This window comes from Sinocyclocheilus grahami, unplaced genomic scaffold (genome assembly GCF_001515645.1).
Source record: "Sinocyclocheilus grahami isolate Dianchi unplaced genomic scaffold, SAMN03320097.WGS_v1.1 scaffold61.1, whole genome shotgun sequence".
NCBI classification, from domain to species: Eukaryota; Metazoa; Chordata; class Actinopteri; order Cypriniformes; family Cyprinidae; genus Sinocyclocheilus; species Sinocyclocheilus grahami.
The window spans coordinates 2,648,408-2,671,630 of NW_015505240.1; the positions used below are offsets into that span (position 1 = coordinate 2,648,408).

The 23,223-nt window shown below is 36.0% G+C and overlaps 2 protein-coding genes across 5 annotated transcripts; one reads left to right on the top strand and one right to left on the bottom strand.

The window, feature by feature from the left end:
• Positions 1–3,397: 3,397 nt before the first annotated feature.
• On the top strand, positions 3,398–15,460 carry nek6 (NIMA-related kinase 6). Of its 4 annotated transcripts, none has more exons than XM_016271251.1 (10): positions 3,398–3,514; positions 10,236–10,313; positions 10,788–10,928; positions 11,169–11,231; positions 11,316–11,426; positions 12,329–12,437; positions 12,539–12,646; positions 12,788–12,882; positions 13,752–13,865; positions 14,791–15,460. In XM_016271251.1, exons 1-10 carry the CDS (start codon positions 3,494–3,496, stop codon positions 14,899–14,901), a joined length of 951 nt encoding a protein of 316 aa, XP_016126737.1. In that variant the 5' UTR covers positions 3,398–3,493; the 3' UTR covers positions 14,902–15,460. The 4 variants fall into 4 exon arrangements, with proteins under 4 accessions (XP_016126737.1, XP_016126738.1, XP_016126739.1 ...); XM_016271252.1 differs by lacking the exon at positions 3,398–3,514 and adding an exon at positions 3,538–3,752; XM_016271253.1 differs by lacking the exons at positions 3,398–3,514; positions 10,236–10,313 and adding an exon at positions 10,479–10,583.
• A 1,574-nt stretch (positions 15,461–17,034) lies between these two features.
• On the bottom strand, positions 17,035–21,706 carry LOC107584569 (proteasome subunit beta type-7-like). The gene is made up of 8 exons (XM_016271256.1): positions 21,608–21,706; positions 20,635–20,728; positions 20,467–20,564; positions 20,227–20,367; positions 19,773–19,888; positions 19,065–19,123; positions 18,006–18,157; positions 17,035–17,264 (listed from the first exon to the last, which is right to left on the bottom strand). Exons 1-8 carry the CDS (start codon positions 21,667–21,669, stop codon positions 17,153–17,155), a joined length of 834 nt encoding a protein of 277 aa, XP_016126742.1. The 5' UTR covers positions 21,670–21,706; the 3' UTR covers positions 17,035–17,152.
• Between the last annotated feature and the right edge of the window lie 1,517 nt (positions 21,707–23,223).

Genomic DNA, 23,223 nt, shown 5'->3' on the forward strand with positions numbered 1-23,223 from the left:
GCTGTTCGTGAATAGATAAGATCCCTAAAGTTGCAAAGACTAAAGTCTCAAACCCAAAGAGATATTCTTTATAAAAGTTAAGACGCACGCCCTCCTAAAACGCCTCTTTCAAACACGCCCCCACATGTCTACGTCACTGTGTGGGAAGATTTGCATAACGCCGCCCAAATGTTCACGCAAAGAAGGCGTGAGGACACGACTAGAAATCAGTGGTTAAGTTGTATTTACAACACTGTTCCAGAACACTTCAACCCAAATATCCAGATGTGTGCAGCACATGTTATGGAGGACTGTTTTCCGATCCTTGGAGAGTAGACTACAATGCCAGCTGTTCTGACTAACAGACTGTAAGTACGTTCATATTTAAAGGGGTGGTTCACTGGTCTTTTTCAAGGCTTGGTTGTGTTTATGGGGTGCAGTTTAACATGGGTTAGTGCTTAGTTTAAAAAAAAAACTTTATTTTTCACATAATTTACCTTTATTCCACACCACTCTGTCCCTTCTCTGAGAAACGGGCTGATCTTTTCCTGTTTTTATGAAGTCCCGCCCTCAGAAATAGGCGATGGGATCTTATTGGTTAGCAAACCCAGTGTTGTGATTGGCTAAACCGCCTAGTGCGCATCTAACAGTATTAATAAGAAACTCTGCTTTAGAACATTGATTTTGAAACTTGTGAATACATTCGAATCGTTAGAAGACAGAATCACGATTCGTGTATGAATAGATTTTTACGTGCACCTATAGTTTTCTCTTTCTCTTCTCTAAAGCAGAGCAGCATGGCCTCGCCCCCTTTACTGCCTTTTCCCGAGGGCGGGGTTTATCTGGGTTTGTGATGTCACGAACCCGGGAAGTAACTCGTTGTAGTCCCTACGAGCCGTTTTTGTAGGCATTAAACTGCCAGAATTTTAAAAGAGGATATCTCCGTTTGCATTGAACTTTCAGCTTCGTAACTTTGCAGATACTGTTTATGCTCAAACAGCAACATTACACACTAACTAACGTTAAAAAAGTGAAATCGCAATGAACCACCCCTTTAAAGAATTTGCCACTGATGATTCAAAAGCGAGTTTTGAGCAGTGTAGAATAGCGCTTGTATAAGAGACAGTATAAGTCATTATAATCCGTAATTATGTCCCCACTGGATGCAACAAACGCCTCGTTTATAATGGGTTTTAATGTTGTTGTCTCGTCGCTCCAGGACACGGCATCACAGTATGGTAAGGGACGTAACATTAACGTCACATGCATAGACTGTATAGACCGTGATGTCACCTGTAGGTTTCCAAAGAGCGTTTATGAAGCTCAAAGTGGGCGGAGTCGGCCGTCGCCATCTTGGCAGCCCATCACCACGCGTCACTCCCGGATAATCGAAAATGGCCAAAGAGGTGGCACCTGGATGCTGAAACCCCGCCCACCTAGCTCGACGGTGGTGACAGCAGCGACAATCCACCTGTCACTCAAGTGGCCACGCCCTTAATTATGCAGACCGAATGAGTTATAAAAAAATTGACCCCCCTCACAGTTGTCACGAAGGGCAAAATTAGCTATATAGACCAAAACCACTTTTTGTACCAGGCTGTAAACATTTTTTTCTGCTGTAAAGTTGGGCATTTTAATATGGGGAGTCTACTCCCTTTTGGAGCCAGCCTCTAGCGGCCAGTCGATGAATTGCAGTTTTAGTCACTTCCGTGTTGGTTTCAGAGAGAGACCGGAAGGTTGCCGCTTGGTCACATGCTGGAGGTATTCAGCCAATCAGAGCACACCTTGCTTTTCAGAACAATGAGCTTTGTAAAAATCGATGCGTTTCAGAAAGGCGGGGCATAGAGGAGAAACAATAATGTACAGTATGTGGAAAATAATGTGTTTTTGAACCTTAAACCGCATAAACATTTCATTACACCAAATACACAAAATGTTCTTTTTAGCAACATCATATGACCCCTTTAATACATTAAATACTAAATCTACACTAATATTCCACAGTTTGAGGTCAGTAAGATTTTTTAATTATATATTATAATACTATAATTATATATTGAAATATATGGTTTATATATCATAAAAACGTATATTATATAATATAATTTTTACACCAATTTTCCTAAACTTCCCTAATGACCCACAAATTCACCGGCTAGTCGTGGTACCGAATGATTACTGTATTCATGGTATTGACACTCTCTCTCTCTCTCTCTCTCTCTCTCTCTAACTGTCTGAGACCTCGAGGGGGTGCTAGTGTATTTCTAATTTCTGAAATGCCTATGACTGCTCAAGAAAGAATAAAAATCCACACACCACACATTCATTCATAGTTCCTCTATGCACACACACACACTTAAAATGAAAAAGCAGAAGTCCTCCACATACTCTACCGTTTTATGTTATTCTTTTTTTAATGCCACTAAACAGAGATCTTTGCCACTTCCTCTAGTACAACACGTGTCAAACACGACTGTGTCTGCAACAGCAATCTTTGACATGGTGTCTGTGGGTGCTTTTGTTCATAATTTCCCCACAAGAATGAGAACTATTCGGGTTGAAAATGAGCGTGTGTGCGTGCGAGAGACCGAGAGAGGCAGCAATCTCTAGAAAGGTGTGGGTCCGCTTTCCATAAACCATAGCAGGCCACATGAAAAGTCTGGGGGTTTTGCTCTCCTACCGTTATTGCCCTTGGGGTTACACCGAAACAATGTCATCGTGATAGAATATCAACCTGCCTAAATTACCCATCCTATAGGTCGGAACATATTATTAGGCTGTAGAGCTTAATTTGTTAATTTCTAAAAGACAACATCTCTCTGTCAATATACCACCACCACTACTACTACTATGTTATTAAAAATTATAAAGATAAAAGTCAACTTTATTATTATTATTATTATTATTATTAAGTGGTATTCATATTATGTCAATAAAATAAAATAAATAATTTAATACAAAAATAATTATTAGACCACCTATTATTGTTATATTTTACTTATTATTATTATATAAATATATTAATAAAAACAAATTAAGTAAAAACGATTATAGAACCAATAATTATCAGACTACTTATTGTTAAATTATTAATATTATTATGTGGTTGTGGTATTATGTCAATAAAATAAATAATATAATATAAAATTAATTATGACTCATTGTTAAATACTTCTAGTATGACTACTACTACCAATAACAATAAAATAATTATTATTTTAGTAGCCTAGTTATTAAGTGGTGACATTATTGTCACATTTAAATAAAATATAAAATAAATAATAATTATTATCATTCAATAATAAGAAGAAGAATTGTATGCTGCTAACCATAGAGCGAAACATCTGAATGTTTTCTTCCCTTACTGGGTCTCACAGAGAAAGTGGCTTACTGTAGTCACAGATCACAGCCATGTGATGCGCGGGGTGTGACTCAAACTTGCGTGGTCCGTGACATTAGTGAGTCTGGAAACTGACCAAAGGGGCTTTGCAGCATTTTTCAGCCCTGTAAATGTATGAGGCGCCGCGCTGGAGAGGTAAGTACAACTGCTGCGTGACTTTTAACCCAGTTTGCTGTAAAAACACGATGCTCGTGCGCCTCGCTATACGGCGTTACAGTTGCACAACGTGTTCATGTTGAAGAGAAGGACCGTGCCAAATTATTCTTAGGGTGCATAACGTCGCTGTAATGCAATAAGGAAAAAAGAGAGAGAATTGAAATGAACACATGGCTGTTTAGTTGCTCTGGATTAAATGTACATGGATCAACGCAAGGTAGGCAGTGCGAGTATCGCATATGCTTTAGTTCACATCTAATGCTCTTGCGCGGAAAGTAGATCTGTTTTGAAAGCTCATGCATCTGTTTTCTGCATATTAGGGCCTTAGTTCCGCTCATTGATATGTTTCCAGAAGCTTTAATGGCAATAAATAAACCTAAAACAATTGTATTGCACTGTAAATACTGTATAGGGGAAATAAGCAAGTATAAAAGGCACATTAAGTATAAAATAAATGCTCCTCTAGTTCAGCGGGAACACCCACCTTCACACTGTAACTTCGATTATATGTGCAAATATAACGTACTGCTCTGAATCAACACTTGCATGTGATTTTGCTTCATTTATGATGATAATAAGTCGCTTTTAATGTTCAAGTTATTTGTATGATAGTATTGCAGAGCGCTTGTTTTTTATAAGGAAAAGCTGCCGTTCTGACTCCGCCCACACACTGTTTGTTTGTATCCATTCACGTGTTTTGGGACACAGAAGTCTTTTTCTTCTTCTCCTTTTTATTGAGATGACTCATACTACAGGAAGCACGTTAAAAACACTGCATGATAAACACACAAAAAATATTAATATTAAAAATATAGTTTAAAACACTACTGAAAATTAATCACGTGGCATTCAGTAACTCGTAATAAACGAACAAGCCTTCAGAATATGAATTGTCTTCACAATATTACTAAAACTAGGGATGGGCGATACCCCTTATTTTGTTTTCGATACGATACCGATATTTTTCAAGGCAGTATCGTCGATACCGATACCGATTCGATACTTCAGCACTAAACTTTTAAATTATGAAATTATTAAATTACTAAGAGTAAAATGGGTAATGAAAACCACTTAACTTTGTTTAAAACGCATTTTAACCCGTTCAATCCCCAATTTTTCCCAGACATGAAAATATCCAAATGATGTGTCATTAGTAACCCTTTGAAAAAATCAATAATAATTTTTTTTTTTTTTGGAAAAGTGTGTGAAAATTTTTATTTTATGGTCAGTCACAATTGTAACCGGTGGGATAATGTGTATACTGAATTAACATATTTCTGCAGTCTTAAAAATTGTTATATATCTTAGCCCCGCTATTTTAAACTGTTTGATCACATTCTTGGGTTACTATTACGCATAAAAAAACCCTTATACAACATTGATAGGAATATTTTTGCTTCTCTTACTGCCTATGTTGAACTCTTTTCCGTTGGAAGCCTCTCCTAAGTTCCTGTTATTAAACTCTCTGACTTACATTACCCTGCCTGTCTGCCTCTTTGTCCCTGTTGTGACAGTATACTGAATTAACATATTTTTCCGCAGTCTTAAAATTTTGTATATATCTTAGCCCAGCTATTTTAAACTGTTTGATCACATTCTAGGGTTACTATTATGCATTTAAAAACCCTAATACAACATTGATAGGAATACTGAGATCAAATACAAAAAAATACAACCATCAACGTATTTCAAAATTGTAAATTTTTTGTAACATAAGCTAAGCTAACAAAGGTTATTCGTCCAATTCAATGCATATTGTACGCATTATTATTATTATTATTATTGTTAAATAAAAAAAAACACTGGTAAATAAAATGCACCTTAGTATCGATATTTTTTGTTTGAGTATCGATACTTTCGATACTCGCGTCAGTATCGATATATCGATACTTCGGATCGATACGCCCATCCCTAACTAAAACAGCATAAACTTGGGTAACTAAGTAGTTGACATGTCAAGTAGTCTCTTCCTGTCAAAATATTTAGGCTATTAAGATAATTAGTTGGTTGTAGTGAGTATATGCATGTGATTATTTAATGACTTTAACTGTCTGTTATGTTGTTTCCATCCAGTCGCAGTAGATCAGTGCCAAACAACTCGGACCTGTTCAGTGTTCATTTTTGTGGCAGATTACGATGCAGTAGGCTACTGATGTCGGCTTCTTTCGTCAAGTCAAATGATATTATCATGCAGGTCTGTTTGATCAGACACGTGTGTGTGGGTTTCTGTACATGCTCGGGCCTTTTTGGAAGTGAGATAGTGGATATGTGACGGGGGTTTTTGCTATTGAGTTGTTAGATCTGTAGCATTTTACCGCGCGGAAACAGATGCGCGTGACTCACCAGAGTTAGAGGAAGACAGACTGCTTGAACCGACTTACTTCTTCAAGACCACCTCTAATAGTTCATCCACAAATTACAATCTAAGCTGCTTTCTTCTGCTGAACACATCTATCTATCTATCTATCTATCTATCTATCATGTTAAATTTAAGCAAAAAACATCAGAAATGTATCATTATAAAACACAGTGAGTGACAATGCTTCAGGTATTATGAGATTACATTGGTACCTGTTTATTTTATAACTTGTATATTTCATTAAGTGATATAATGTTAATTAATATCATTCTACTTTTTACCTCAAAAATATACTGATAACCACCATAATAAGTAAAACAAAGTATTTTACAATAAAATTACATATCATGTGATGTTAAAGCATTTACAGTTTTTCACCATATCTAGTACCAATTGACATCTTACAGTAGCATTTTTACAGAGTAAAAGTCATTTTTTACAAAGTACAGTACTTTTTTGGGGGGTAAAAAGTTATTTTGATACATCCATCTACTACACCCTTTCCCCTCCAGAAAAGGCACATGCTAGAAACAGTATACACTTTCATAAGTGTTATATGTGATTCTAAATATAGCCGGTGTGATACAAATCTCGTGTTGATAAGCATTAGCAAGATGACGCTTGTCAGGTTTCTAAGTATTCTATGGTTTCTAAGAAAAATGCGATTCACTGCTAACCCATCTGAAAATACACACCGCAAGCACACATAGGCAGTGTGGTTTTGGAAACATGCACAGTGGTGTGTGTTTGAACAGAGTGTTGCACCTCCATATGTGTGTCTTTGTTATAATGTTTCCTTTTGTGTGTGTGTGTGTGTGTGTGTGTGCTCGTTTTTGTGTCAAATGAGGACATACATTTGTATAATGACAAAGGTATGACATAGGTATTACAAGAAGGTGACTTTTCAGGACATTACCCCATGTCCCCACTTTTCAAAACGCTTATAAATCACACAGAATGGAGTGTATTGAAAATCTGAAATAGCACAAAGTTTCCTGTAAGGGGTAGGTTTGGTGTAAACAATAGAATATACGGTCTGTACAGTATAAAAACCATTACGTGGGATGTTTCCACTTTTCACAAAAACAAACCTGTGTGTGTGTGTGTGTGCATGTTTTTGCATGTGTGCATGTTTTTCTATCCCGATGGGGACTTAAACCAGAATACACACTGACTCATGGGGACTCGTGTCACCTAAAGGTGGAGTTGTTTTAGGAATTTAGGGACCTAAATTGAGGTCACCATGGAGATACAAGCTTATAAATCATACAGAATGAGTTTTTTTTTTTTGAGAATGTAAAAATGCAGAAAGTTTTCTGTGAAGGGTATGTTTAGGTGTAGGATTGTGTAGGGTGATAGAATATACGGTTTGTACAGTATAAAAACCATTACACCTATGGAGAGTCCCCACAAGGATAGTAAACCAGACGTGTGTGTGTGTGTGACACTGATGCAGGCGGTAGGATAGAGTTCCTCCTCTGCATTTTTCTTTACATGAATGGAAGGAAATTGGTACAGGACCACCCTCTCCTTCCCTTCCACAAAATCTCTCTTTTGTTCATCCCTGTAAGCAGGAACTGACTTGTTTTTGTTTGTTTGTATAAATGAGAAAAATATGTGCTCTTTGTGTACTGTGATCTATTTTAATATATGATTAGCTACAGTATGATTATAGTAGTCAGCAGTATTACTGTACTCATGTTGGCTAGATAGTTTACACAGTCATTCAGTCTGTTTTCTCTTAGCGTACTGTCTTTATCTATCTATCTAGATATTTCCAAATATGCATCCAAAAATATACATATAACTTTCTATCAATAGATAGATAGTGTTTGGATATTTGCATATATATCTCCATATACGTATATATCCAAAAATAACTCTATATAACTTTGGGTAGATGCTGTTGACAACATTAAAGACAATATTAATTAATTCACCCAAAAATGAAAATAAGCCCATGAATTACTCACCCTCAAGGCATCCTAGGTGTATATGACTTTCTTCTTTCAGACGAATCAGAGTTATATAAAAAATTGTCTTTAATCCTCCAAGCTGTTTAATGGCACTCAGCGGTGCTGCAGTGAATCAGCCCAAAAGAAGTGAAATAAAGTGCATCCATCCATAATAAAAAAGTGCCTCACACGGCTCCGGAATGTGAACAAAGGCCTCCTGTAGTGAATCGATGCATTTTTGTAAGAAAAATAACCATATTTAAAACGTAATAAAAAATTTGAAACTTGCGCTCACTGTTGTAAATGGAAGCCGTTCCGGGCGGATGACGTATGAGGTCGGCGTTCATCTGAAAGAAGGAAGTCATAATCGCCTATGATGGCTTGAGGGTGAGTAAATAATGGACTAATTTTCATTTTTGGGTGAACTATCCCTTTAAAGCACATGTGCACGCACGCACACACAAACACACTTAAAAACGTGTTCAACACACGCTCATTCTGCTAATTCTTTATTATGCCTCAAAGGCACGGAATGTTACAGGAACAGTAATTTGTGTTTGTGTGTATTTGTGAATGTGGGTCAGTAGGGTTAGGGTTAGGTCTGGATTTTGCTTTAAAATAAAACAGGAGCTGTTTGTACATGTCAAGCCATAAAGTGCAGCAGAAAACACGTGCCCTGAAGACTACATACACACCCTCATTCACACTAACCACTGTTCCCATGCATCTGCACACATACAGCAGACTTGCGATGAATTCTTTGGAGCACTTTTCTCAGGTTACACTAATCCTACATAGGTACTGAAACCAAAACTGACCTTTTTTTAATGGGTTAGGTTTAAGTGAGACGCGAGCGATCCCATCTGTTAGGCATGGTCGTTACTGTCAAGCTCAAATAAAGCATCATTTTGCAGGTATCAGAATCACTATCAGGATAAAGTAGAATGGTGTATCCCCTCCCATGCTTCAGTACACTAGGTTTTATCTTTTGATCTGTAATACGTTTCATGTCCTACATGTAGTACCTAAGAACTTTTAAAGAATCTCCCTCAGTATTTTCAATTTTTTTTTACTAAAACAGGGTGCCAAGGGACAGGAAGAATTTGTCTAAATGCATGTTTTCATCAATATAATATAATATATTATATTATAATATAATAATAATTTCCTACTGCTTATCATTGATACTTTAGAATAAGAAATCATAAATTGGGGGAAAATGTTAATTGTTTAGAGTCAGGATTAGTGTCAGTAAGATTAGTGTTTTTTTTTTTTTTTTTCTTTAAAACTAAATATTTTCTTCATGTTTTAGTGGCATAAATGGAAGTGGTATTAGACGTTATGCTGACACCTATTGGTGTGGATGCAGCATAGGTCTGGGCGATATATTGAATATTCACATTACATTTGTGATAATTTTGCTGGTAATATAACATTTAGCAAGCAACACTTGAAATACTGGATTTTACTCACATGAAACATTTTAGATCTACTTATTTTTAATCACAGTTGGCTGTCGGATTGAAATGTTCCTCTGATTAAATGTTCAATAGGTGGGGTCAGATTTTTTTTTTTTAAGAAAATAATTTTATTCGGCAAAGATGCAATTGATCAAAAGTGACAGTAAAGACACTTATAATGCTACAACAATTCTATTTAAAATAAATGCTGTTATTTTGAACGTTCTATTCATCAACAAATCCTGAAAAAAATGTATCATGTTCTCAACAAAAATATTAAGCAGCACATCTGTTTTCACATTGATAATATTTTTTTTTCTTGCGCAGCAAATCAGCATATTAGAATGATTTCTGAAGGATCATGTAACACTGAAGACTGGAGTAATGATGCTGAAAATTCAGCTTTGCGTCACAGGAATAAATTACATTTGAAAATATATTCAAATAGAAAATACTGTTTTTATTGTGTTTTAATCAAATAATGCACCCCTCAGCCTTAGTGAGCATAGCTTCACCTTACTGATCCCAAACTTTTGAACAATAGTGTATTTCAGAGCAAATAAATACATAAAAATAGAGAATATATGTTGAATGTCATCAAAAGGCTAATACACTCCCCAAAAATGCAGGATGATTTATAACACAAAATTCAATTCTTAATTCTGTGTTTCTTCCAATCGCTTCTCCTAAATATGAGAAAATGTAATAATGATTCTCGTCTGTAATAATCCATTGCTGGTTTAAAGCACTGACAGCTGCTTATTTGAGCCCAGGCTTTGTTTGAACGATTGAGGATTGTTTTTATTGTTACTGAAAAACTACAATTAAACAAAGCAGCCATCTGGAAATGAATCGACCCGTTTGATTAAGCAGATGCTGCGAATGTCAGCCTTTTGATTGACTCTCTCCTTTGTGTTTGCCTGTAGGTCTGGAATGTCATTATGGAGCAGAACAGCTTTCAAGATCAGAATCAAAATTACACAGTGCCGGTACAGAACGACCAGGTCTGACCACACACACACACACACACACGCATACACACACACTCACGTGCAGCTGCTGGCACAGGCCTGGGCTCACGTGGGTACACGCTGTTATTACACTCGTCAACAGCAGACAGAAGCTTTTATGAATCATTGTAGCTTGCTGCGAATGTCAGCCTTTTGATTGACTCTCTCCTTTGTGTTTGCCTGTAGGTCTGGAATGTCATTATGGAGCAGAACAGCTTTCAAGATCAGAATCAAAATTACACAGTGCCGGTACAGAACGACCAGGTCTGACCACACACACACACACACACGCATACACACACACTCACGTGCAGCTGCTGGCACAGGCCTGGGCTCACGTGGGTACACGCTGTTATTACACTCGTCAACAGCAGACAGAAGCTTTTATGAATCATTGTAGCAATAATGCTGACATTACCACACTGCTCTGACTCTCACTCTCTTTCTGTTCCTCTGTCTGTCTCTCAGAGGAACATGTTAGGATATGGATTCTATTCCCTGATGTCCAACTTCCTCATCGAGAAAAAGATCGGCCGCGGTCAGTTCAGTGAGGTTTATAAAGCCACGTGTCTACTGAACAACCAGCAAGTGGCACTAAAGAAAGTACAGGTGAACATTTACATGTCTTTAAACTGCATTATAACATACTACTCATACGATTGCAGTTTGTATACTAAATCTGTGTGGAATAATCAATCCCATAATGCAATGCACTTGACTTAACCGTACATTGCTAGTGTGACGGATGAACCAAGAACCCATTTTATCATTCATTACTCAACATTAAATGACATACATATTTTACACAGCCGTCTGGGTGGATGTTGTAAGATTGTGTTATTTTCTCAGTTTTTTGAAATGATGGATGCTAAAGCCCAGCAGGACTGCATTAAAGAGATCGACTTGTTAAAGGTTAGCAGCGTGCATTTTTAAACTCATACTCATATCTCTGTTTGTGAAAGTTGGTGACGTTTCATATTCATTCTGTGATTGCAGCAATTGAACCATCCAAACGTCATTAAGTATCTGGACTCGTTTATTGAAGACAGCGAGCTGAATATCGTTCTGGAGTTAGCAGGCGCTGGTGACCTTTCCCAGATGATTAAGGTCAGTCTCTTGGGACACATTAAACGGCCAAATAACTTTTGGGATCCTCTTTTTTTTTGTCAAAATAATTCATGAAATGTGCATGTGTCAGTGTAATTTATAATAATAGTTTTTGTTAATATTTTGAATAGGATCTGATTTTTGCATTCTCTGTTTTCATTTTAATTTTAGTTAAAGTTTTAGTAACTTTGTTGTGAGTTTTTGTTCATTTTTAGTTTTATTTAAATTTTTTAAAATATGTGTATATACGATATATAGTTTTTATTAAGTTGTAGTTTTTAGTATTAGTTTAATTATTTTAGTTCTTCAGCTTAACTAAATGCCTTCTCAACTAGCTGAAATAAAATTATTGATATATATTATAGTTGTTAATTTTTTTAAATTGGAATTTAGTTTTGTATTTACTGTTTTCATTTAAATTTTAGTCCATATTTTTGCAATTTAGTTGTGTTTTTGTCATTTTTTCATAGTTTTTTTTATATGTATATAGAGTTTTTATTTAGTTGTAAGTTTTTGTATTATTTAGTATCATTTTAGTTATTTTAGTACTTCAACAAACTAAATGCCTATGCAACAAGCTGAAAATTATTGATATATTATAGTTTATATATATATATATATATATAATTGGATTTAATTTTTGCATTTTCTGTTTTAATTTTAGTTAAGTTTTAGTAATTTTGTTGAGTGTTTTTCTCCTTTTATTCGTTTTTTTTTTATATGTTTTTATAGATTTTATTAAGTTGTAGTTTTTAGCATTAGTTTATTTAGTTATTTTAGTATCACAACTTAAACTAAACATCTTCGCAACTAGCTGAAATAAAATAAGTTTCAAGCAAAGACAATGTTTACGGTTTTAGGATTAGTTTTAGTTAACGATAGTAACCCTGGCATGTGTGTAGTATTTTAAGAAGAAGCGGAGGTTGATTCCTGAACGAACGATATGGAAGTATTTCGTGCAGCTGTGCAGCGCACTGGAACACATGCACTCCCGCAGAGTCATGCATCGAGGTAAATTCACTAACTTTCTTTCTAATACAGACACACATGAATTTTACATGAATGTGCCCCCATTTATTTTGTTCTTCTGTGAATGTTTGTGTGTGTATCAGATATAAAACCAGCCAACGTCTTCATCACAGCTACTGGAGAGGTCAAACTCGGTGACCTTGGACTAGGTCGATTCTTTAGCTCCAAAACCACTGCTGCGCACTCTCTTGGTACCACTGACCATCCACACAAACACTCAAATAAACACACACTTCATGCATACATATAGACTGAAATAACAAAACCAGCTAGTCAATTCAAATTCATACATGCACAGATACCTGCTTGACATGTGTCTGTGTCTTTTGCAGTTGGAACTCCATATTACATGTCTCCCGAAAGAATTCATGAAAACGGCTACAACTTCAAATCGGACATCTGGTCCTTGGGATGTTTGCTGTATGAGGTACACAAACACATACACGTGACGTTCATAACTTCATACTAGCATTCATTGATTTAATGCATTTAGTCTCTTATGCTCACCAAGGCTGCATTTGTTTGATTGAACATTCAGTAAAAAGTGTGAGTATTATTACAATTTAAAAGAACTGTTTTCTATTTGAATATGTTTTAAAATGTAATTTATTCCTGTGATTGCAAAGCTGAATTTTCAGCATCATTACTCCAGTCTTCAGTGTCACATGCTCCTTCAGAAATCATTCTGATATGCTGATTTGCTGCTCGAGAAACACTTCTAATCATTTTGAATGTTGAAAACAGTTGTGTTGCTTAATATTGTGGTGGAAACTGTGATTTTTTTCAAGATTCATTGATGAAAAGAAGGTTCAAAAGAACAGCATTTGTTTGAAATAGAAATCTTTTGTAACATTATAATTTTTACTGCCACTTTTGAACAATTTCATGCATCCTAGCTGAATAAAAGTATTAGTTTCTTTAAAATAAATAAATAAATATCATGCACATGTGATGCATTTAAATCCAGGGTTTTCAACCTCTGAACCCATGAATTTGTTATAGGAGTCTTTGAACTGAAATGTAAAACTTACATTTCTTAATAAATCAAATGCAAAAATATTTTTAAATGTGGTTAAGGTTTATTTAGGGCAGATTGTTTGTATTGTGGTGTGTATTGTAATATTAAAATTAGTGTGTAGTTAAATTCAGTACAAGTTAAGCTCAACAACGGTTGATTACCATAAAAAGTATTTTAATTTGTCCCTTAATATGTATAAACAAACTAAATTCTATTTTACGGTAATGCACTTGCAATCACGTTATCATCTTTTTATGAGTTATTTGTGTGTCTCTCAGATGGCAGCTCTGCACAGCCCCTTCTACAGTGACAAGATGAACCTGCTCTCATTGTGCCAAAAGATCGAACAGTGCGATTACCCTCCTCTGCCATCAGAGCACTACTCACAGAAGGTACAAAACACACACATTTACACCAGTGAGTAAAGCTAACATCTCAATACTCCAGTGAGCACAAAAACACATGATGCACAAATATCTTGCAATTTCTGCAAAGGCAAAACTGTGAGATGGAAGCTCTTTGAATTGCAAGAATAACAGTCATAATTCTGATATAAAAAGTAGCAATTGCCTTTTTTTTAATTCTTAAAAATGGGCAGAAATAATGCTTTATAGCAGAAATAAATAAAATAAACAAACAATAAATAAATAAGCAATCCTGGAAAAAAAATGAAATATACACTTCCTTTTGAAAAGTTTGAGGTCGGTACATTTTTTAACGTTTTTACAAACTCTTACGCTCACCTAGGCTGCATTTGTTTGATCAAAAATACAGTAAAATGCGTAATATTGTGAAATATTATTACAATTTCAAATGACTGGTTTCTTTTTGAATATATTTTAAAATGTAATTTATTTCTGTGATGCAAAGCTGAATTTTCAGCATCATTACGCCAGTCTTCAGTGTCACATGATCCTTCAGAAATCATTCTAATATGCTGATTTGCTGCTTTTATTATTATCAATGTTGAAAACAGTTGTGCTGCGCAATATTTTTGTGGAAACTTTGATAGATTTTATTTCAGGATTTATTGATGAATATAATGAAATAAACAATAATTTGTAACATTATAAATGGCTTTACTGTCACTTTTAATCAATTTAACGCATGCTTGCTGAATAAAAGTATTCATTTCATTCAAAAAATACAAATCTTACTGATCTCAAACATTTGAACTCTTGCATAAATGAAATACTATGAAGATGCTGTCTAGGTAGTCAGCTCGCTAGATTCTGTAACAGCCCATCTCAACAATCAAATCATGAAAATACAGCATGTGAACAGTTTTGTAAACTGCACACCTTGTATGTGTTGCAGCTCAGAGATCTGGTCAGTATGTGTATCAACCCAGATCCCGACCAGCGGCCCGACATCAGCTTCGTCCTGCAGTTCGCAAAACAGATGCACATGTGGACGTCAAGCACCTGATACAAACACACACACCTGCAGCAACGAGGAGAACCATTGCGCAAACCTGCAATCTCTGCTCTCTCAATCTAACTGATCAAGCTATAGAAAGATCTAGAAACGAGTAAAGAGAGAATACGAACAGTGTCTATACTGTTTTAAGCTGAGCGTTTCCCTAGATCTGCATTGAAAGGAATGCCGATATATATTCTGTTGTGCTTTCGAATGATGTATCACAGTGCTGTATGCTGATTGGTTTAGAGAAAGTTGGTCAGGTCAGGTGACCATTGCCTCATGTTGATGATGTCAAAGCAAGGTGGTTCTATTTATACATACTTTTTCTGTTGGCTTATATTCATAACAGCATATAAAGAGCCGTACAGTTGCGTTACTTATCTCTCTTTATGTTTCTGATACACACACACACATACAATTGTCAAGTGTTTTGCCAGGAAAAACACTTGTGTTGGATATCTACCATATGAAAGTATTCATTATATACATTGTTCCAAAGAGATGTTGTTTTTTAGGAAGCATTTTCTTATGTATAAATGTGTAATTAATTAACAATAAAATGTAACTGGAGATACTGACTTTGTGACAGCTGTGTTTTGAAGGACATCTGAAGCGTTTTAAACCATTTTCATTAGTGTTATTCAAATCAGGGGTTTTCCCCCAGATTTTCTGAAGACCCAAAATTATTATCGAGAATTTGTATTTTCTAAGGTTTTTATTTAGGGCCCCCTGGTGATAAATAAATATATTGTTAAATACTATCTTTTATCAAACGAAACGATACATATCAAACTTTTACTCCTTTGTATTTCAACCTTTCAGCTACTGTAACTTGAGCGCATCTTCACAACTCAAATGATTTATTCAGACTTTTTGGAGAATGATGTATGCATACTACCATTCAAAAGTATGGGGTCAGTAAGATTTAGTTGTTTTGTAGGAAATTAATACTTTTATCCAGGAAAAAGACACATTAAATTGATCGGAAGTAACAGTAGAGACATTTATAATACTACAAAATATTTATATTTCAAATATGTGACCCTGGAGCACAAAACCAGTGTCAAGTCGCTGGGAGTATATTTGTAGCAATAGCCACAAATACATTGTATGAGTCAAAATTATTGATTTTTCTTTTATGCCAAAAATCATTAGGATATCAATTAAAGATCATGTTCCATGAAGATATTTTGTACATTTCCTGTAAATATATTAAAACTTAATTTTTGATTAGTAATATGCATCGCTAAGAACTACATTTGAACAACTTTAAAGGTGATTTTCTCAGTATTTAGATTTTTTTGCACCCTCAGATTCCAGATTTTCAAATAGTTGTATCTCAGCCAAATATTATCCTATCCTAACAAACCATCCATCAACGGAAAGCTTATTTATTCAGATGATGTATAAATATCAATTTCGAAAAATTTACCCTTATGACTGGTTTTGTGGTCCATGGTCACATATATGCTGTTCTTTTTAACTTTGAATTCAACAAAGAACCCTGAAGGTAAAAAATAAATGTTTTTAAGCAGCAAATCAGCATATTAGAATGATGAAAAACATGCACAGCAGTATTCAAATTACATAATATGAATCCTTCATGGTTGCATGTTACATTACTACCTTTCAAACTTTTGGGGTGTCAGTATTTATTTCCATGTATCACAATTTCCACAAAAATATTAAGCAGCACAACTAGAATAAAAAAAATGTGCCCTGGGTACCAAATCAGCATATTAGAATGATTTCTGAAAGATCATGGGACACTGAAGCCTGGAGTAATGATGCTGAAATCTCAACTTTACATCACAAGAATAAATTACATTTTAAAATATATTAAAACAGGTATATAGAAAACAGTTATTTTAAATTGTAATAAAGTTTCACAATATTACTTTTTTACTGTTGTGTTTCTGATCAAATAAATGCAGCCTTGGTGAGCATAAGAGACTTCTTTCAAACATATTTAAAAAAAATCTTGACATTAATTGACCCAGTATTTAATCTGCCTGCCATATGTTTAGATTAAAAACACAAAATAAGGGGTTACCCAAAATAGATGATCCCATGCTTTTTTTAATAATAATAATAATAGCACAGAAGAGACTGATAAGATGCACAAGAAAAGACACAAACTTCAACTCACAACTTCTTTTATTGGAAATAATGAAAAATTACTAAACCACCACATAAGACTTGGGGACATTGGTTATAGGGGAAAGAAACAGGTCAAAGTGTGGTGGGTTGTGTCATCTCAGGAGGTGTCCATGGTCTGCACGCTTTCCTCCACCACCTCCAGGTTCAGAGGAGTCACGGCCTTCGTCAGAACACCGGTAGTTCCATGCTTGTACCTGTAGTTTCCGGTTCTGTGAGGAAAATACACACACACACAAAAAACTATGAAATTAAAGAAGATGCAACTCCTGCAAAGAAACTAAAGTCTAATCACACACAACTCTAATCAGGACTGCAACATTGATGTTTTTCACAAGATAAAACGGAAATACACTTTGGTGCTCTACAAAACATGTATAATGATGTTAGCAGAAGATTGTAAGAGAAAAATCACCAAACAGCTTGTCAGTTTGAACAACTCAACTACTTCAAACTCACACCTGGTTAGTCAAACACATGCAAGTTACAGTTTTGTCTAGACATGGAGCACGTTTTAACACACGGGTTACTCACTCAGGGCGTCCATTAATCTTATCCTCCCTTAAAAGGGAACAGTGAAGCATGAGCCTTTCATTTGGTTCAAATATCTGATTAATATCATGCACGCATGTGGCGGCCTGCATTAACAGACTGTAAATCATACTGACCATTTGTGTCTAGACTTAGCCTACCTGGACAATGATTGCAATAAGCCGATTATGTAATAATCATAACATGCCTTTTCTTACTCATTTATAGAGCTGTATATGCTGGCTGGGCATTTATGTCAGTTTAAGGTTCTTTTTAAAATGCACACAATCAGATGTTCATGTGAATTAGACTGATTATACAGATTTCATCACTGCCTCCATGCCACCGTGCAACAAGTGTTAACTGCAAAGTTTAGACAGGTGTGTATGAGGTGATGATCCTCTGGCAGTAGAGATGCTCACCTGACACCCTTCTTGTTGGCCACATCATGAGGTCTCAGGTAGTCCACCTTCCCCTTGGTGATCACACACAGGTCGATGTTGCTGCCTGAGCCCAGGTCATTAAAGATACCGGCCGCTATGGCATCCCGCACCAGACGCTTGGCCTCTTCCTCCTGATCGACACAACCAGCATCATCATCATTATCTTAACTGCAGTGGAATAGACTGTTCATATGCGTTTTAACCAATTTACATGCATACTGCATTCGCAAAAAGCAATTTACAGCTCATATTTCAAATGTCAAACCCAAAATTACTATGTATTTCTTTTATTTATTACGATTATCTCCCATGAAGTTTAAACATCAGTTTGTTTTGGAAACTCTCGGATATTGTCAATATGTCCATGTCTGTTTATAATCATACATGTGTGTGTGTGTGTGTGTATATATATATATATATATATATACATACATATACATATACATACACACATACACCAACACTCAAGTTTAGGGGTGTTTTTTTATGTTTTTAAAAGAAATCCCTTATGCTCACCAATGCTGCATTTTTTTTAAATCAAAAACCCAGTAAAAACAATAACATCGTGAAACATTACCATTTCTTATTATTACTGATTTCTAATTTGATGTATTAAAAATATGATTTATTCCTATGATGCAAAGCTGAATTTTCAGCATCATTACTCCAGTCTTCAGTGTCATATGATTCATTTTCACATCAGAAATCATACTAATGTGCTTATTTTTATAAATGTTGAAAACAGTTGTGCTGCTTAATATTTTTGTGAAAAATGTGATTAATTTTTTTAAGATTTTTTTTCAGGATTTCTTTAATGAATAGAAAGTTCAAAAGAACACCATTTATTTAAAACCCAATTATTTTGTAACATTATAAACGTCTTTACTCTCACTTTTTATCAATGTAATGCATCTTTGCTGAATAAAAGCAATAATTTCTAAAACAAACAGGAAAAAAAAAATACCTTGCTAACCCCAAAACTCTAAACGTTAAAATAAGAACCAAAAAGACATATAAATGCACATAACAGAGGGTTACCTCCATGTTGGGCTTGTAGCGATCCTCAAAGACAGCCATTGCTGCCAGAGATCCAGAACCTGATGAAACAAACACGCGCTGATGTTAGCAGTGAGAAAGAGCCAATCTAATAGAGCGTCTTCTGCAATAACAGATATTCACGTGTCATGTCATATGGGGCACAACTAGCAAAGCCAGTCAGTCAGACAGACATCTATCTTGACATCAGTCAAAGGCTTTTCAGAAACACACACAATGTCTCCCCCTTTTGGTGGAATAGGAAGATATATTCTTACAGGTATGTGACTCACCCATAGTGACATAGGGCAGTTTGTCTGTTGATCCGTGAGGATAGATGCTGTATAATTGTGGGCCGGTGGAGTCAACCCCTCCGAGAACTAACGCAGCACCAATATAACCCTGATACCTATGAAACACACAGTAGACTCATACACTACACTACCGATCAAAAGTTTGGAATAATTACTCTTTTTTTTGTTGTTGTTTTTTTTAATTAGTCTTATGCTCACCAAGGCTCCTTGTAAAAGGGCATAATAGGACCCCTTTAAATGATACGTGTCATGTCATATGGGGCACAACTAGCAAAGCCAGTCAGTCAGTCAGACAGACATCTATCTTGGCATCAGTCAAAGGCTTTTCAGAAACACACACAATGTCTCCCCCTTTTGGTGGAATAGGAAGATATATTCATACAGGTATGTGACTCACCCATAGTGACATAGGGCAGTTTGTCTGTTGATCCGTGAGGATAGATGCTGTATAATTGTGGGCCAGTGGAGTCAACCCCTCCGAGAACTAACGCAGCACCAATATAACCCTGATACCTACATATGAAACACACAGTAGACTCATTCACTACACTACCGATCAAAAGTTTGAAATAATTACTCTTTTTTTTAATTTTTTTTTTTATTAGTCTTATGCTCACCAAGGCTCTATGTATTTGTAAAATATATAAAATAACTGTTTTCTATTTAAATATAAAAGCCAATACTCCAGTCTACAGTGTCACAAAATTACTGTATATACTGCAATTTTATCAAATAAATGCAGCCTTGGTAAGCATAAGAGACTCGCTTTCAAAAACATTACCAATTCTTATTCCAACCATTTGATCTGGTAGTGCACATTCACATCATAGAGCGCTGTGATGATTCATTACCTGAAGAGCATCTGTTTGAGCATGCGGTTGGCGGTGGCGACTCGTGGGAGACGGCCGGTGGACAGAGAATGGAGCTCCAGGTTCGAGGAGATGATCTGTGTGGTCATCTCAGTGTCTGCTGCGGTACCGGCTCCGCAACAACTACAGAATGAGAGGGAGAGAGAGAGAGAGAGACAGTTTCCGAACAATGTCACTGGATTTCTGGGATTGTAAATTGCGTTATGATGTGTTTGCACTCACTATACGTTGGGAGAGATGTAGTGAATTTTAGAACAGTTCTTATCGGCGACAACCATTCCTTCAGTCGCACGAGTGTCTGCACCTAAAACAACACCATCCTGAGAGCGAGAGAGGTGATTTTTATGAAGCAATCTTCCTTCTAGTTCATCTCATTTTCTTTTTACTTACCTTGTAAACAACTCCACAAATGGTGGTGCCGGTTTTACGAGCAGCAGGAGAGCTGAAACCGAGCTTATTGATGTCTGCTTCCAGAAGAGCATTTCTATAACAACACAAACATTTCACATTTTTTCCCCAAATATAATTTTTCAGCTCTCTATATTTAAACTCCGCTTATTTAGGAACTTAAATAAGATGTTACCTTAGCAACAAAAAAGTGGAAAGCCACTGGTTTGACCAGTCAGCATATGTACTCTACAAGTTTTTGATTCATACTGACAGCATGTCATTGTCAACAACAGATTCATCGGCTCTCAAGTTCTCCTGACAACTAGTGGACACTTCTAATGCACCTTCATATAAGCACTCTTTTGTGGTTAGTGCAAAATACTTACATTTATACAGAAACAAGCTAATTAAGCCAACCTAATTGGGTTTATATAACAGAAAGCATTAGTCACATTTAAATAAATAAATAAAGACAACAACTCAACGCTTCGTCTTTGCTGCTGTAACACTTTTCTGTTATATACTAATCAAATACAAATCGCAGAATGATTTGATTAATTAAAAAAAGTGATTTCTGATGTAAAAATGGATAAACTAATGTTATTTGAGAGTTTAATTGTTCATTTAGTCTGAACTTGCGACATAGACTATAATAAGCGCGGGGTCGAAGCCCAGCAATTACAACAAAATATCACAAATAATAACCAAAAACACGTTAACCTTATAAAACAGATTTCTAAATTGTATACATAACGTACAATGTCATTTAATGTATTTGTCATTAAAAATACCCGCTATACATATGAGTTTGGGTAAATTCTCCTGAGTCATTCAGAAAGGCCGTGACTCAACCGACCGCTAAAAGGCCTTTAAAAACCCACTCAAGCTCTTTTTTATTTCACCGAAACAGTGAAATAAAAACTACCCCACTTCCCCGGCTATATCCCATCTTACACCAAATGATAAACCTCACCTCTTGCAGTTTTCGAAACTGAAACCACCGCGGTGATACTGGCGCACTGAGACGGTCGCCATGATTCTGCGGTCCCGTTTCCGGGAAGCGCGAGACTAGCTTCCCTCTATGTGTTACACGCTTCAGCTTCCGCGCCGCACGTCATTTCTATAGAATAAGCGCGGTAGGAACCTATAGAGCAGGAACGTATAGCAGGTAACACGTGCTTCTGCCTCATACGCTCTCGCTAAATCAAATTCAGATTCTACAGACAGACAGCTGACATGGAAAATTAGTGTTGAGATTCCCAAATCAAGGTGGACATGGTCATTAGTGCCAGGAGAGAGGACAACATTCCCTCCCCTCCCGCTCCTGTTATCTCAGGACATGCAGTTAGTAGAGTTTCCACCTTTAAATTGCTTGGAGTTCAAATATCCTCTGACTTGTCATGGGATGCCCACATTAAGTACATTATTTCCAAGGTGCGCCCCAGAATATACTATCTTTGCGCTGCAAAAACAGCGGGTCTTCCTTGTGATGTTTTGGTACAAGTATATTTGACTTTTATGTGGCCAGTTCTCGAATATGCTAGTCCAGTATGGGGTGGTCTACCTAAAGGTCTCTCTGAGGAGGTAGAGAGGATCCAAAAGCAGCCTATGGCTCCATCACCTACTTATTCTCTTCGGCGGCACATGACATTTGTTGTACCCAGGAGTAAAACCAAGCGTCATGAACTCTCCTTTATTCCCCGTGCTGTAAATTTGTTGTATGGATAACTTACAGGTCCTTGATTAGGATGCCGTTTCTGTGAATCTGTGTTATTCATATATATATGAATATACTAATATATATATACACTGTAAAACCCGACAAGTTAGGTTAACTCGTCATCACCATTGCATTGTTTCCTGCCTATGGCTCCATCACCTACTTATTCTCTTCGGCGGCACATGACATTTGTTTTACCCAGGAGTAAAACCAAGCGTCATGAACTCTCCTTTATTCCCCGTGCTCTAAATTTGTTGTATGGATAACTTACAGGTCCTTGATTAGGATGCCTTTTCTGTGAATCTGTGTTCATATATATATGAATATACTAATATATATATACACTGTAAAACCCGACAAGTTAGGTTAACTCGAACCGTTTGAGGAAACCGATTGCCTTAAATGGTTCAAGTTGACTGAACACACAATAATAAAGTTACATAAGACTAAGCAAAAACTAACATTTGTATAAAGCAATGAGGACAGGACAAGGTTATTTTGAGTAGTATTTATTTAAATAAAACATTAATTTCACTCAAAGTGTATCAACATGTGGGTTGTGCAGCGCAACAAAATACAATATTAAAACAATGTTATCAAAAATAAAATTTTCCATGGCATAAATCAACAATTCCTTTAATACTTGAACACTTCATTAAAAAAAAATTCAACAACTGCTCTTTTAACATACTGTGTAAATTCATCTGCACTCTTAACAGTACCGGTAACATGGTAGATTTCATAATACTAATTCAAAAGTTCATTTTTAAGTGCCAGCAATTGGCAACTGCTGCCTTTTGTGCCTGGTCGATCTCATCTCTCTAAATGCATGGAAATAATCTTAGAACATGTCTCTACATGTAAACAAA